At 36.7% G+C, this 14,693-nt stretch overlaps 1 protein-coding gene across 1 annotated transcript in view; it reads left to right on the forward strand.

The window, feature by feature from the left end:
- Positions 1-14,693, forward strand: part of AQR (aquarius intron-binding spliceosomal factor) — a 95,310-nt gene that overhangs the window by 8,257 nt on the left and 72,360 nt on the right. Inside the window, exons 4-9 of the mRNA XM_049789783.1 lie at positions 1,581-1,616; positions 3,156-3,276; positions 6,365-6,505; positions 8,476-8,544; positions 10,140-10,240; positions 12,401-12,477. Coding sequence (XP_049645740.1) covers positions 1,581-1,616; positions 3,156-3,276; positions 6,365-6,505; positions 8,476-8,544; positions 10,140-10,240; positions 12,401-12,477 — 545 coding nt within the window. The remainder of the gene's footprint in view (positions 1-1,580; positions 1,617-3,155; positions 3,277-6,364; positions 6,506-8,475; positions 8,545-10,139; positions 10,241-12,400; positions 12,478-14,693) is intronic.

Here is a 14,693-nt window from a genome sequence, read left to right on the forward strand (position 1 = left end):
TTAATTGCTTAGTCAGACTTAGTTTTCAGTATAATATTGAAGAATGCTATTTAAAGGAGATGATACCTAATTTCTTTATCCATAAAGTGAGGACATGTAACAGTGATTCAATGGAGTTGTGATAAGGAACTTAAAACGATGTGGCCAATTTAACACAGCAACACACCAGAATATAGATAGGTCTATTTTATGAGTCCGTTTTTTCATCATTTTGTCCTGGTAGTGGCTAGAGAAATTGAAAGTGTGCTTTTGTACATAATGATTACAGAGTGAATTCTGTTACCTAATGCGCAGTTCAAGGAAATATCTGCAGCTAGACATCAACAGAGTGTCTCATAAGATATTGTTTCCACACGTATCTCTCATTACTTTGGCAAGCTCTTGCATAATGTGATACAGTAAAGGCCTTCAATTTATTTTCATTAAAGTTACGTGACATTGCTTTCTCAGTGAAAGTATTTCAGTATTGGAAATCTGGAGAACAGGATTTTGATGGAGGCAAGATCTCTTAGAGCTTTAATATTCATAGTACACACACATTTGATTTTCAGGACTGGGGATCTACTATTAATGTTCTGTCTAGCTGCCTTACTTCCAATAAAGAAAATACTAGCTAAGTGAATAGAGATTTGAATGTGCCTTTGAAGGACTACCCCTTGATCACATTGTCATATAAAACAAAGGTTTCTGTGAAAAATAGTGTCTATAAGCATGTGCACTAGATTTCAGTTAAATTATTGTATCTTATAGTCTCTTCATAGTTTTTTAATATTTCAGATTTTATTATCAGATTACAAAAATATGTGAAATGTTTGACTCCCACATTTGTGTTATAAATTTAGGTGCTCCTTGTTCGTTTTAGAGGGCATGATTTCGAAGTAATTCCACTTGAATATTAAAGATTGCTAATCAGTGTTTATTATTGGTTGAGGTTGACTTATTCCTAACTCTGTTGGTGGGTTACTTCTGGTGGTTCTGATGGGACAGTGTAGGTCAGAAACATGAAAGGCAAGAGCCTGTTGGTTAGAGCTTAAGAAATTGAGACAGGGCAGGAGCAATAATATTGCTCTGGTGCACTTACCATGTGTGTGATTGATCTGGTTTTTAGTCTTAGGACCAAATATTCCCCAAAGTACCCCAGGAGTGATTCCTGAGCAGAATCAGAAGTTTTGTTGGGTGTGTCCCAAACAACACGCACCGCCCCCCAACCACCCACCCAGTCCACCCTGCTCCAGGAAAATAAGAAATTGAAACAGGGCACGTATTGGCAATTATGAACCAATATAATAAATATATGTTGATTAAGGTTGTTCGGCTTATTTAATATTATTCTTCTTATTATGGTGTGATGATATTATAAGTGTAAGATTACAGTTTACCTAGGAAAGTATTCATAGTTTTTAAAAATAAAATAACCTATCATGAAGCAAAATACTCAAGTCTAAAATAAAATTAACACCATACATATTAAGCATGACTACTAATTTAATATTAAGGTAAGATTTCAAAATGCATCTGTATTCATAACGGAAATATTTTGTTTCCTAAACGTTTTTATTATTATTTTTTTTTACTTACAGATTTGCCATCAGAAAGATCATGCTCTTGGAATTTAGGTGAGTTGAAAGGCTTCTTTTCCATGAAACTGAAAATGACATTATGGGGCCAGAGTGATAGAACAGCGGTTTGGATGTTTACTTGGAATGTGGCCAAGTGGGGCCTTTTCCCCCAGTATCCAGTACGGTCTCCCAGCTCCACCAGGAGTCACTCCGGAGTGCAGAGCCAGAAGTAAACCCTGACCATCAATGGATGTGCTCCAAAACAAAAAATAAATAAAATATGGCAGTGGGATAAAAATTTTAACTGAATTCCCTTGCAGTTAAAGAAGTCATTTAACTCTTAAGGTTCATATTTCTGTGATTGGCTGAATTTGTCATGTGTGCATCATATCTTTGGTTTCACAGATGATATTCTGTTGTTAGTTTAATTTGTGTGTTTTTTTTTTTAATTTTCATAAAAGAACTTAGTGAGCCAGTGAGTATTGAACAATTTTCTAGCTCCCTCTTGGTGCCAGTGGGTATAAGTTGAAATACATTCTGTAGTTCATTTTTCCTGCTACACAAAGTTTTTATATCTGAGGCAGCTCCTTTCTGACTAGCCACTAAGATATTTTATTATGTTATTAATGTGGAAGAAGTTGGGATTCAAGAAGTTAAGTGATTTCAGTGATTCAGGATGGCACAGTTACTGGCAAGACTATGATGTCAGTGTCGGCCACCATACTCAAGAGTTTTTTGTTCCTTCACGTTACTTTGCTACCTACTCTGCATCCGAGGTCAGATTGCTCATTTTTCTAGACATGTTAATGCTTCCTATAGTATTATTTGATCCTCTTAGAAAACAGTGTAAGCAGAATTACCATGTTTGTAGAAGAACATTGGAGTTTATAGTCACAAAGGTGCTTCTAATTTGAGTGCCCGAGATCTCCATTGTGAGTGCTTGATTTCAATTAGTCTTCTCATTAGCCCTCAGAAGATCTCACTCCTTTAGAAAAGAGAATACTGAGGCTGAAAAAATCAGAAAATCTAATGCTTAAAGTGTCCTTTTCTCGGGGCCAGAGAGATAGCATAGAGGTAAGGTGTTTGCCTTCCATGCAGAAGGATGGTGGTTCGAATCCCAGCATCCCATATGGTCCCCCGACCCTGCCAGGAGTGATTTCGTGAGCATAGAGCCAGCAGTCACCCCTGAGTGCTACCGGGTGTGACCCACAAACAACAAAAAAAAAGTGTCCTTTTCTTAGTATCATGACAACTTTAAAGAAGACAAATCAAAATCAGAAGGACACTAACATAAAACCAGAATAGATCAAAGCATACTGTCCTGGCAAATAACAGGAACTAAGACCTATTGGGGCTGAAGAAGAAAGTAGCAGAGATCAAAGGCACCAATGGCTGTGATTTTTAATAACATAAAACAACCCTCCCCCAAAACATTTTTATAAGCCCTGTTAAAATGAATTATTAATATTACAGCAAATTTTGTGTGAGACTCTACTATTCTTTGTGTTACCCTCCAAATATAATTAAGGTTGCGTCCTACCACAGTGAAAGGTAGTAACTGACTAATAAAATACTCTGTCTCTTACCTCTTCACAGCCAGTACCTTGAAAATTATCTCTGGATGAATTACTCGCCAGAAGTGTCCAGCAAGGCCTACTTGATGTCAATCTGCTGTATGGTGAATGAGAAATTCAGAGAAAATGTGCCTGCTTGGGAGGTAGCGCATTTCAGTTTAAGAGATTTCAGACTATGATCAATAAGTCGTTACAAAGTAGCAAAACTTTTTTTTATTGAGATTCCATGCTTTTAGAACAAAATTTTATCAGATAATAAATTAAATGTTGACGGCAATGTTTGCTTTTCTCAAACTAATTTTCTGTGACTAAAGAAATGAAGAATGTGAGGTTAATTTTCTTCTTTGTGCTTATAACAAAGAATAGCTTGAATGATAAGACTTTAATATCAAAGTAAAACTTAACATTAATTAATAAGAACAGATCATGTTCAAGCAGAGTGATATCTTTCAGTGATCATGTCTCATAATAAGGGAATATAGGGACCAGAGAGATAGCACAGCGGTGTTTGCCTTGCAAGCAGCTGATCCAGGACCAAAGGTGGTTGGTTCAAATCCTGGTGTTCCATAGGGTCCCCCGTGCCTGCCAGGAGCTATATCTGAGCAGACAGCCAGGAGTAACCCCTGAGCATCACGGGTTGTGCCCCCCACCCCCCCCAAAAAAAAATAAGGGAATATATTTGAAATGTGAATAAAGTAGTATTTAAAATTCAACATGTTTATATTGTACAAAACTATAAGTTATAGTTTATATTTTTAATGTGATAGTTTTTTCTTTGTCTCTGGTTTTGTTTTTGTTTTATTTTTTGATATTTTTTAGTAGGCCAGTATTTTTTCATTGTCCTACTGCATATAGTTTCCTTTTGTGTGCACACCTATTCCACCCCTCTGGGGCATTGGAACCATCCAGAATGTCAGCAGAATGGAATTGGGATGCTTTTGTATGTTTCTTACAGAAAACAGATTTCCTGGGCAGGGGTTGCTGAATGATTTTTTTTTTTTTCTCTCAAAAGGAAGGATAGGGGGCCGGAGAGATAGCATGGAGGTAAGGCGTTTGCCTTTCATGCAGGAGGTCATCGGTTTGAATCCCGGTGCCCCATTTGGTCCCCCGTGCCTGCCAGGACCAATTTCTGAGCCTGGAGCCAGGAATAACCCCTGAGCGCTGCTGGGTGTGACCCAAAAACTACAAAAAAAAAAAAAAAAGGAAGGATAGACCAAATAAATGTGGGACTATTTTGCACTATTATAATAGCCAATATTGTAATAGTCAATAGACCTCCAAAATCTAGACGGGTTTTGGCCAACATTAAATGGCCAGCTGCTCATCAAAACAAGTTTTCTTTTCTTCTAGTTATACATTTTTCAAATGAAGAAAAGTCACGAATATTCTTTTTTTGTTTTTGATTTTGGGCCACACCCGTTTGACGCTCGGGTTACTCCTGGTTATGTGCTCAGAAATCGCCCCTGGCTTGGGGAGACCATATGGGACACCGAAGGATCGAACCGAGGTCCTTCCTTGGCTAGCGCTTGCAAGGCAAACACCTTACCTCTAGCGCCACCTCGCCGGCCCCCACGAATATTCTTGAGGTAATGAGCTGCGGAGTGAGGTGTTACACTTTCAAGACAAAAATCTTTGGACTCTTCAAATACTAAGTGATAGCTGCTATCTTAGCCCAAAGTAAACAGTAGACCTGTATCTTATTGAATGATTATGGTCTTTTTTGAAGTTGCTTCCAGCTATAGAAAGGTAGAGGTGTATATATATATATTGCCGGGGCACACCTGGCGATGTTCAGGTATTATTCTTGGCTCTGCTCTTAGGAATCACTTCTGGCAGGCTCTGGGGACCATATGGGATGCTGGGATCGAACCCAGGTCAGCCACATGTAAGGCAAATGCCCTAACACTGTGCTCTCACTCCAGCCTGAGAGGTAAATAAATTTGAGCCATAGAATGAGCTGGTGAGTTTCTGTGTTTGAAAAATCACTTGAGTAAGTAGGGCTTGAAATCAGAACTTGATGATGTAGGTTAAGGGACTCCTACAGATGTCGGAAGTGGAACTGTGGTTTTTATCACTGAAAGAAGAAATAGGGTAGGGTGTTATTTTCAATAATTTTCCATACTTGGACAACTGTAAATAATAGTATTACTTGCCAAGATAGAAGAAAGAGTTAACAAATATTTCTGTGTGTGTGTGTGTGTGTGTGTGTGTGTGTGTGTGTGTGTGTATAGTCACTCAATTAAGTTTTAAACATTCTGATTTAAATTGACGTTAGGAAATATAAACTAGGACTCTTAGTGAATTCTGGACTAAAAATATGTATTTGCAATGATTAGTATGTGGTATTAAAGGGGAATATGGAAAATGAGACTTGAACCCCAAGATATTGTGGTATAAGTGACATAAGAACACATTGAAAAGAAGCTGATAGTTACAAGAATCTTTGGATTTGACGGTGTTCATAGCTTCAGGAGTGGAAACCTATTTTAGAGAAGTGAATGAAAGCAACTCTCGTAGATTGTACATTTAAAGCACTTGTGAGGCCAGAGCAGTAGTACAGCAGGTAGGGCATTTGCCTTGCAAGCTGCCGACTGAGTTCAACCCTGGCATTCCATGTAGTCCCTTGAACCTGTCAGGAGTAATTTCTGAGTGTAGAGCCAGAAGTAACTCTGTAGAGCTGCCCCAAAACTAAAGAGTAACAATAATAGTAATTTATAATAATGATGATGATGATGTGTATAACAGATTTGACAATAACAAGGTGTTGAAGTAAATTAAAAAGGCCTGAAGACATATTTTTACATTTATTCAAAACTTCTATGTTCAAAGAAAACAATACAGGAGCGACTGATCTTGAGAATAAGGTGGTAACACTTTATTTTTTGCTGAAGACTTCCTTTGTGTCAAAGGAATCAAAACACTTCAGATCCTCAATAAGAAAACGAAGTCTACTCTAAATATGGTCATAATCCACAAAAGAAGACAATTAAAGGGATTGAAACCATTATCATTTGTTGAAAGTTTCTGTAATTCTCAGTCCTGCCAGAAACCTGTAGTTAGTTGACACACTACCATTAATTATGTGTGAACAAATAATCTTTTTATAATTACTTGACTTTGTTCATGGACTCCTAAAAAGTCAATGTTTAAGGAAGAGAAAAAGGAAGACAAATCAGAACAAATGAATGTTGATTAAACAACTAAATTCATTTATATTCTTATTCTTTTCAGACTTTTAAGAAGAAGCCAGACCACTTCCCGTTCTTTTTTAAGTGCATCTTGAAAGCGGCGTTAGCTGAAACTGACGGTGAATTTTCACTCCATGAACAGACAGTCTTACTGCTTTTCCTAGATCATTGCTTCAATAGTTTGGTAATTTTACTTTCTCTTTTGAGGAAATTTCGCATATTCCTGATTATCTCTCTGTAGCCAACTTTTTTATTCATAGTAGTGGGGAATAAAGGTAACACTCAAAGCTTAAATAAATTCTTCTGCTTATCACTAAGGGAAATAGAAGTTTAATTTCCTGAAAACTTTCGGACGTGTCATTTCTATCAGTCATGCCATGTCATTCATTGTATAACCTGTTGGATTTGCATATCTATTTGAAGATGCCTCGCTTATTTATCATTGTTGAATGTTGACCTCAGCAACTTTCAGTATTATACTTATGTTTGAATGAAAATATGAACTGAGTAACCACTTACTTTCTGCCCAAGACTTTTAGCCTTCTTGTGCCTAGTGACTAGCACTCTGGCTTCAAATTTGGGGACAGTTTTGGGTTTGGGGCCATACTCGGTGAGGCTCAGGGCTTACTCCTAGCTCTACTTTCAGGAATTATTCCTGGAAGTGCTCGAGGGACCATTTGGGTTGCCAATGATGGAACACAGGTCACTCACATGCAAGGCAAGCACCCTATCTACCCACTTCACTATCTCTTGAGCCCCCAAATTTAGAAATCATTTAAACAGAAAAATCAGCAACAAATAGTGTAAAAAATAAGCAGGAATAGAAATGGATTGAACATAAAAAGTCTCTGAACATGGAAAGTCCATTAAAGCTAAAAAAAAAAACAGACAGCCACCTTGTTTAGTGCTTGCCAGAAATTTGTATATTGAACAACTCAGTGTTTTCTGCTCTGTTGTCTGCGAATGATTGTGAAAGTACTAGAAGTATTACATTTGGAATTACAGGGATGTTTATACATGCAGGTTAATTTAAAAATACAAATATGATTAGAGAGGTCGCTCCAAGAATTATAATAGGTGCCTTGCATTTGGAGGTTCCAAGTTAGATCCCCTTAGCACCTCCTGCCCCTCCTCTCGGAAGTATTGGGAGGCATTGCCTTGCTGGTACCTAGCCCTGTCTGTCCTGAGCAGCATTGCTAGCCAGGCCTGAGCTCCAAACAGTCATACAGATAGGGACTGACAACTGTCAGGAGTTTCTCTTAGGCCTCCAACCACCGCTGGGAAGGTCATCCTTCCTGAACCAACAAACCTCTTAGCTGAGCGGAGCTCATTGGGAAGGCACATGGCTTGCATGTTTGGAGCCCTTGGTTCTGCTCCTGAGACGCCTAAAAAAAATTGAACCTTCAAATGAAATAATTTAATTTCTTTTCTTTTGGATTTTGGGGCTCACTTGTAGCTACTTCTAGCAGTGCTTGAGGGACCTTTCGATCCTGGATATTCTGGCTTCTTTAGCTATCTCCCAGCTAATGGTATTGAATTTCTTAATATTATAAAGGATTTTATTAAAATTACGGCAACATGTTCCTCCCAAATCCCCAGTCCCTAGACTTAAAAATGTATGTTGCTTCTTCTCTAAAGATAGAATTAAAATGCTGGAGTGTTTCCTGTTAGAAGGGTGAAGCTGTACTTGAAAAAATCTTTAAGTACTGTATTTTCCAGCATAAAAGATGTCTTTTGAAACAAAAGAGTCAACCGAAAATTGGAGGTCGTCTTATACGTCGAGTATATCCCGAAAAACGTTTTAATATGCCGCTAAATGAAAATCGTCTGGATATTGCCACGAAACGAATTTTCTAACTTGATCCTGCACCAATCACTGCAAGGCTGCGATGGCCTCTCTAACTCAGCCAATCCAAGCAGGCTTTTGATGCATGTCAATTATACAATGTTCTATTCCTGAATCTACACTGTAAAAAAGCCTGCTCAGATTAGTCAGTCAGACAGGAAGTCTAAAATTAGGGTCGCCTTATATGCCCGGTCATCTTAGACGCCCAAAAATACGGTATTTGTAAATGAATGGTATGTCAGGCAAACTTGATTAATGGAGAAAGATGCTAATATGCTTAAAAACCGTTTTCTTTATGCCTTCACCAGGAAGTGGACTTGATACGGAGTCAAGTACAGCAGCTCATCTCTCTTCCGATGTGGATGGGCTTACAATCGGTAAGCATCTGACTTCCGAGACTTTCATGTATCCCTGTCTGAATGTGTAGTTTTAAACTATGTGGCTTTAATATGAATAGAACTGTAATAGGTAAAAATTTTCCTTCCTGCTACAAAAACTCTCTTAAGCTACTATGTATTTACTGATCAGAGAAGTAATTTTTTAGCTTTAAATTTTTTATGTAGAGCCAAAATGTGTTTTAGTATGAAATTGAGGCAATTAAATATTTATTAATGTAATCCCCACAGAGGGAAGAATTTAATTGAGCAAAGCATCGTTCTTGTGCGTACTTGTGTGTGCTTTGTTACATTGGATTTCAAGCCGAGTCCTCACATGCGCAAGGTTCTATCATGCATATGTCCCAGCCCCGGGTGAAATTGCATGAAGACTAGAATCTTTAACTTTCCATAATTAGAATGGACATGAAGCTGTAAAAGAAGTCACTTCATTATAAATAAATTCATCCTAATTAGACCTTTATTAGAATATTAGCAATGTATTAGTATTAAAGCCAAATTATAGGGAATAAAGTTAACACTCTAAAGATTCACATAGTTTGTTCAAATACTGTTTCTCGGTAGTTTTTGTGCTACCCAGGTATAATGCTCATTGGTTGAAGGGAATGAAAGCAGACACATAAACAGTTCGTGTAAGTTAAAAAATGACAGCCTGCAGGAGGAGGGTATAGTGATCTTGACACTATCTTGTATACTTGAACTAACTGATTTTAGTACTTTCATACTTATATTTTTCAAACATTAATGAGTATATTTTTAAGTTTAGATACTTACATATTTTTTGAAATAAAAAAAATACATTCAGAGAGAGTATAATGGGTAAGTTTTTACACACTGCCAACCCATGTTCTATCCCTTGCTTCTCATATGATTCCCCAGTACCATCAGGAGTGATCCCTGAGTAAAGAGCCAGAGTAATCCTTGAACATCACTTGGTGTGGCACAAAACTAAAACTTTTAATTGATTGTTGAGCTTAAAATAGTTTTTTTCTTTTGAAGCAAGACAATTTTTACCATAGTTTATTTAGAAGTATCTGAAGGGAAAGAAAATAATAAGTATATGTTTGAGAGGGGACATGGGCTTCCCCAGAGTAGGAAAAGGTAGTAAGTAAAGAAACATGGACAAGAAAATGAGATAACGTGTTCAAGTGAGAACATGGTTTGAAGAACAAGCTGAGCTTAAAAATCTTTACTAGCAAATGCAGTTTATTTATCTTAATTACTTTCTGTTAAGAAGATTAGAATGTGTTGAGTACATGACATACGGTGGCCTCGTTTTAATCCCTGGAATCCCTTAGTGTTCCCAAGCCCACCAGCAGTAATCCCTGAGCACAGAGCCAGTAGTCAGCCCTGAGCATTGCGTTGTGTGGTACAAAACAGGAACAAAAATGAGTTAGAATTAAATGGCTTTTTTTTTTTTAAATGGCTTTTTAAAGTGTAAGTTTTTTGTCATGTTGCTTTCAGATTTTTCTTGTTGCTCTGTATTCATCTATCAGAAAACTTGATCATGTTAATCTAGTCTTCATCCTTTGAAGTTCTGAAGTTAGTAGAGTTATAATGTCATATCATTCTTGCAGGCACGTTTGGACTTAGAATTAAAAAAGACACCTAAACTAAGAAAATTCTGGAACTTGATTAAAAAGAATGATGAAAAAATGGATCCAGAAACAAGGGAACAGTATGTTGACAAAGTTTTTTTTCCATCTTGGTTCATTAGCCAGGGCTGTGGATTTTAGATAATGTTTTCTATGTTGCTATTTTCTTTTAATGTTAGCAAAGTGAAAATTACACTTAAGACTTACTTAAACTCTGAGAGGTATGTTTTTTACAACTCTGTTTTTTTTCCTTTTTACCCTAATAGTAATTATGTACCTCTTCTCTCTGCCTAATGTCCATAGACTGTCTTAGATCTATCTTGGGTATTTTTGGTTGGTTTTTTTTTTTTTTGTGGCCACATCAGTGACGCTCAGGGGTACTCCTGGCTATGCACTCAGAAATGCTCCTGCCTAGGGGGACCACATGGGATGCTGAGGGATTAAACTGTGGTCCGTCCTAGGTCAGCCATGTGCAAGGTAAATGCCCTACTGCTGCACCACCACTCTGGCCCCTGATTTTGGTTTTCTTTTGTCTTTAGCGTCAGTTCATTTCTTTCTTTTTCTCACACTCTTACTCTTAATGACTTTGATCTCTGTACTTTTTTGCTTATTTGGTTTTTGTTTGAGGGTGTTCCTGGGGTTGGTTGCTTCTGGTGCTTAAGAATCATGATATATAGGATCCCTTTTTAATTGTGAAGGACACATCATAATTGTTACTAACAGGTTATTGGGGTCAGACCCAGGGTCTTGCACAAGGAAGGCATGAGCTCCATTACTTGAGCCACTTCCCCTCAGCCTTTCAGCACATTTCTGTCATAGGCTTTTTAGCTGTAGTTTTAGAAAATATGTTAAAAGTTTCTCCAAGTTTTATGATTCTATTAACAAATGTTTACTGTTTCATTTTTGTCATAGCTTTATTTTTAAATAAAGATAGGATTATTTTAATAAGATTAAATGAAATAAAATAAACAGGATTATTATTAATAGTGAAATTTATTATGAACAGGTTACAAGTTTAAAAGTTTGTGGTAGCAAGCCTTTTGTGGAATAAAGTTATTTGTGGGAGTCAGGTGGTAATATTTATTCTGAGAAGTTTTTTTCCCTCTGTTTCTTTGGGATCTAACTGCTCTGGCCTTAATCACTAGACCTTGTTCTTAATTCATCTTAATTCTTTTCCACTCACTTCTTTTTCTCTCTGCTTTCATATATTATTCCAAACTTATTTCCCTTGGGATTTTTAATGACTTCTTTTGTTTCTATATTTCTCCACAACTGAGGAGAATAGTCTAGGCATGGCTTTTCTTCAAACTTTGTAGTACCTACTTGAATTTCTATTTCTTTCTCAAACTATTCCTTCTGGCCTCATTGTTCACCATAAGTATCTGATATTTTATGGAAGTTTTGCTTGCTTTTATGTAATTTCCTTTAAGCCATCACATGATTCTGTTGATCAGACTCTGCTTCTTACACATCTGTCTCCTTTATTTTCTATGACTGTTTTAGATTTTTTTCTCTTTCTGGATATTTTTCTATCTTTTCCTGGCTCTACTTTATTTTTACTTCCAAGTATTGAAACACCTGGAGACTTTTATGTTTCACTGTATTTTAATTTGCTGCCCCTTTGACCACAGATTTATGAAGACATTAAGATTTGGAGAAAATAAGTAGCTTTTTCCAAAATATACACATCTGAAATGTGACAGAACTAGAATTTAAATTTAATTTCTCTGTCAACCATTTTTTTCCTCGATCATTTGCAAGAAGGAAATTTGAATTTTCCTTTCTGTGTGATAGAATACTCCCTAAGGGTTTTTATCAATAGAGCGATACAGTTAGAGTGATATAATTTACATTTTGGAAAGATCTTTTTGGAAGCAGTAGGTTTTAAGTGGAAAGCACTTGAGACTGAGAGAAGGTCATTTAAAACTTGGGCAAGAGATACAGATAGTAGAAACTAACAGTGGTTATAGATGTGAAGAGATGGTGAAGTGTAATAAATTTAGGAGTTGGCAGGAACATTGTTTTCTGACTTGGCAATGGGTGATAGATATTTATCAAGAAGGGAATAAGTTCATAGTTAAGCAGATGGATTTTATTTTACCATGAATAGTGGAGTGAAGTCAGTCTCATCCAGAAAGAAATGTAGTTGGAAATAACCTTGAATACTGCCAAATTTGGTGTGCCCCCCTCCCCCACAAAACAAAATAATAATAAGCTTTTAATGTCATCTCTCTGATTTTTAGGGCTTATCAAGAAAGAAGATTTCTTTCACGACTTATCCAGAAATTTATCTCTGTGCTAAAATCAGTTCCACTTTCAGGTAAATATTTTCTTTTTTATTTGTGAACTTATAGTTCAGATGCTTGATGGTATTTATTTATTTATGTGGTTGGTATTTATTTATTTATTTATTTATTTATTTATTTATGTGAGACCTCTTGGTATTTTTCTCTTTCACTCAGTTTGTTTCCTTCTCGCTATAATCTGGAGTCAAGAGTTATTAACTTCCAGTTAGACCATTTTGTTTCTTCATGCATTTATTCTAAATACCGTATATAAGTGATATCTTTCTGTATTTAACCTTCTTCTTCTGGCTTACTTCATTAACATAATACCTTCGAGTTACATCTGTGTTGCTGCATTTGCATTTGCATTTGCATCATTCCTTACAGCTATATTGTATTCCATTCTATACGTGTATCACATCTTCATGACCCACTCATCTGCTGTTGGACATCTAGGTTGATTCCAAGTCTTAGCAATTGTTACTGAGTGCTGCGATAAATAGTGGAATGCATACATACTTTGGGATGAATGTCCTTGTGTCTTGGGTCTGGCCGCTTGCAAGGCAAACACTCTCCCCACTGCGCTATTTCTCTGACCCCTTTAAGAACTGTTTTAAGGACACCCACATCCATTTTTAAATGTCCAATTATTTACAAAATACCTTTTGAAGACCCAGGTCCTGATCAAGGTCTTAGTAGATATAGTATAAATAAGGCCATCACAAACCTCTAAACATTGAGTGGAGCAATATGATTTGTCTTTAAATGATAGTAGCATCTATTGTGGGGAAAGAGCATGATTTTGTCAAGAGACTAGAAAAACTGGAATAACCTCCAAGGTGGCTCCATGTATCAATTGGAAAAAAAATGTAAGCATGTTCTATGTAGAAAGCATATGTTATATATGCTTCAAGATATGTGATAATTAAGTGATAGATATGCATAGATGGATATATCATATATTTAAAAATTCTATTAGCACTGGATTTGCAAGGTTCTAAGCACTTGGTGAATGAAAGTAGAATACTGTTAAGTTGATAAAGGTGAATTTATGCTTTGTGCAGTATGTTATTAGTTAAAAACATTTTCTTTTATATATATATATATATAGGTTTTGGGCGACACCTAGCAATGCTTAGGAGTTACTACTCTTGTTTTTTGGGGAGTATTTTTTTGGGTTTTTTTTTGGGGGGGGGTCACACCCGGTAGTGCTCAGGGGTTACTCCTGGCTCTGTGCTCAGAGATCGTTCCTGGCAGGCTCAGGGGACCATATGGGATGCCGGGATTCGAATCACCTACCTTCTGCATGCCAGGCAAGCACCTTACCTCTATGCTATCTCTCCGGCCCCCAGTAATTACTCTTGACAGGCTTGGGGACCATATGGGATGCCAGGGATCGAACCCGGGTCAGCTGCATGTAAGACAAATGCCCTGTCCACTATACTGTAGTTCTGGCCCCCAAAACTTTTAAGTGTAATATAATCTAGGAACAGTTCTATAAACATATTTATATTTTCCACCAAAGGTTATAGTTTATTTAAGCTAAAATGCAACTTTATAATCAGTTATAAAATGTTGTCCCTCTGAAAGTAATTTTTACAACTGAAAATCATACCTACAATTCATGGAGACATAGAAATGATGCTATAAATTAACCTTTCTTTCTTTGTTTTTGTTGTTTTGTTTTTGTTTTGTTTGGGGGGCCACACCTGGCAATGTTCAGGCTTTACTCCTGGCTCTTCACTCAGAAATTATTCCTGGCTTTGCGAGGAATATGGGATGTAGGAAGTTGAACCCGAGTCTGCCTCATGCAAGGCAAAGGACTTATTTACTGTACTATCTCTCCAACTTCTGTAAATAAACTGTTTCTGATTTGAGACACATTTTTATACCAGCATAGTCTACAGAATTTTTGTCATGTTTCTAACCTAAATCTTCTAATATTGTTATACTTAAATCAGTTAAGTAGCTTAACTGTGGGAAGAAGTCTCAGAATTATTTTTTGTAAGGAAGAGGCATAAATGGTAATATGAATTTGTAGAGCTACAAATGTTCATAAAAATTGATTTCTCTAACTTCAGAGATTAATCATAAGTGCCAGATGTAGCTCAATGGGCTGGAGTATATGCACCAAGCTGGGAATAGTAGCCCCTGAGCACTACTTGTATATGACCCCCAGATCAAAAACAACACACAGCCATGTAAAAGTATGTACAAAGCCTGTAATATTCTTGAACAACCTTTAAGATAT

This window comes from Suncus etruscus, chromosome 16 (genome assembly GCF_024139225.1).
Source record: "Suncus etruscus isolate mSunEtr1 chromosome 16, mSunEtr1.pri.cur, whole genome shotgun sequence".
Lineage (NCBI taxonomy): Eukaryota > Metazoa > Chordata > Mammalia > Eulipotyphla > Soricidae > Suncus > Suncus etruscus.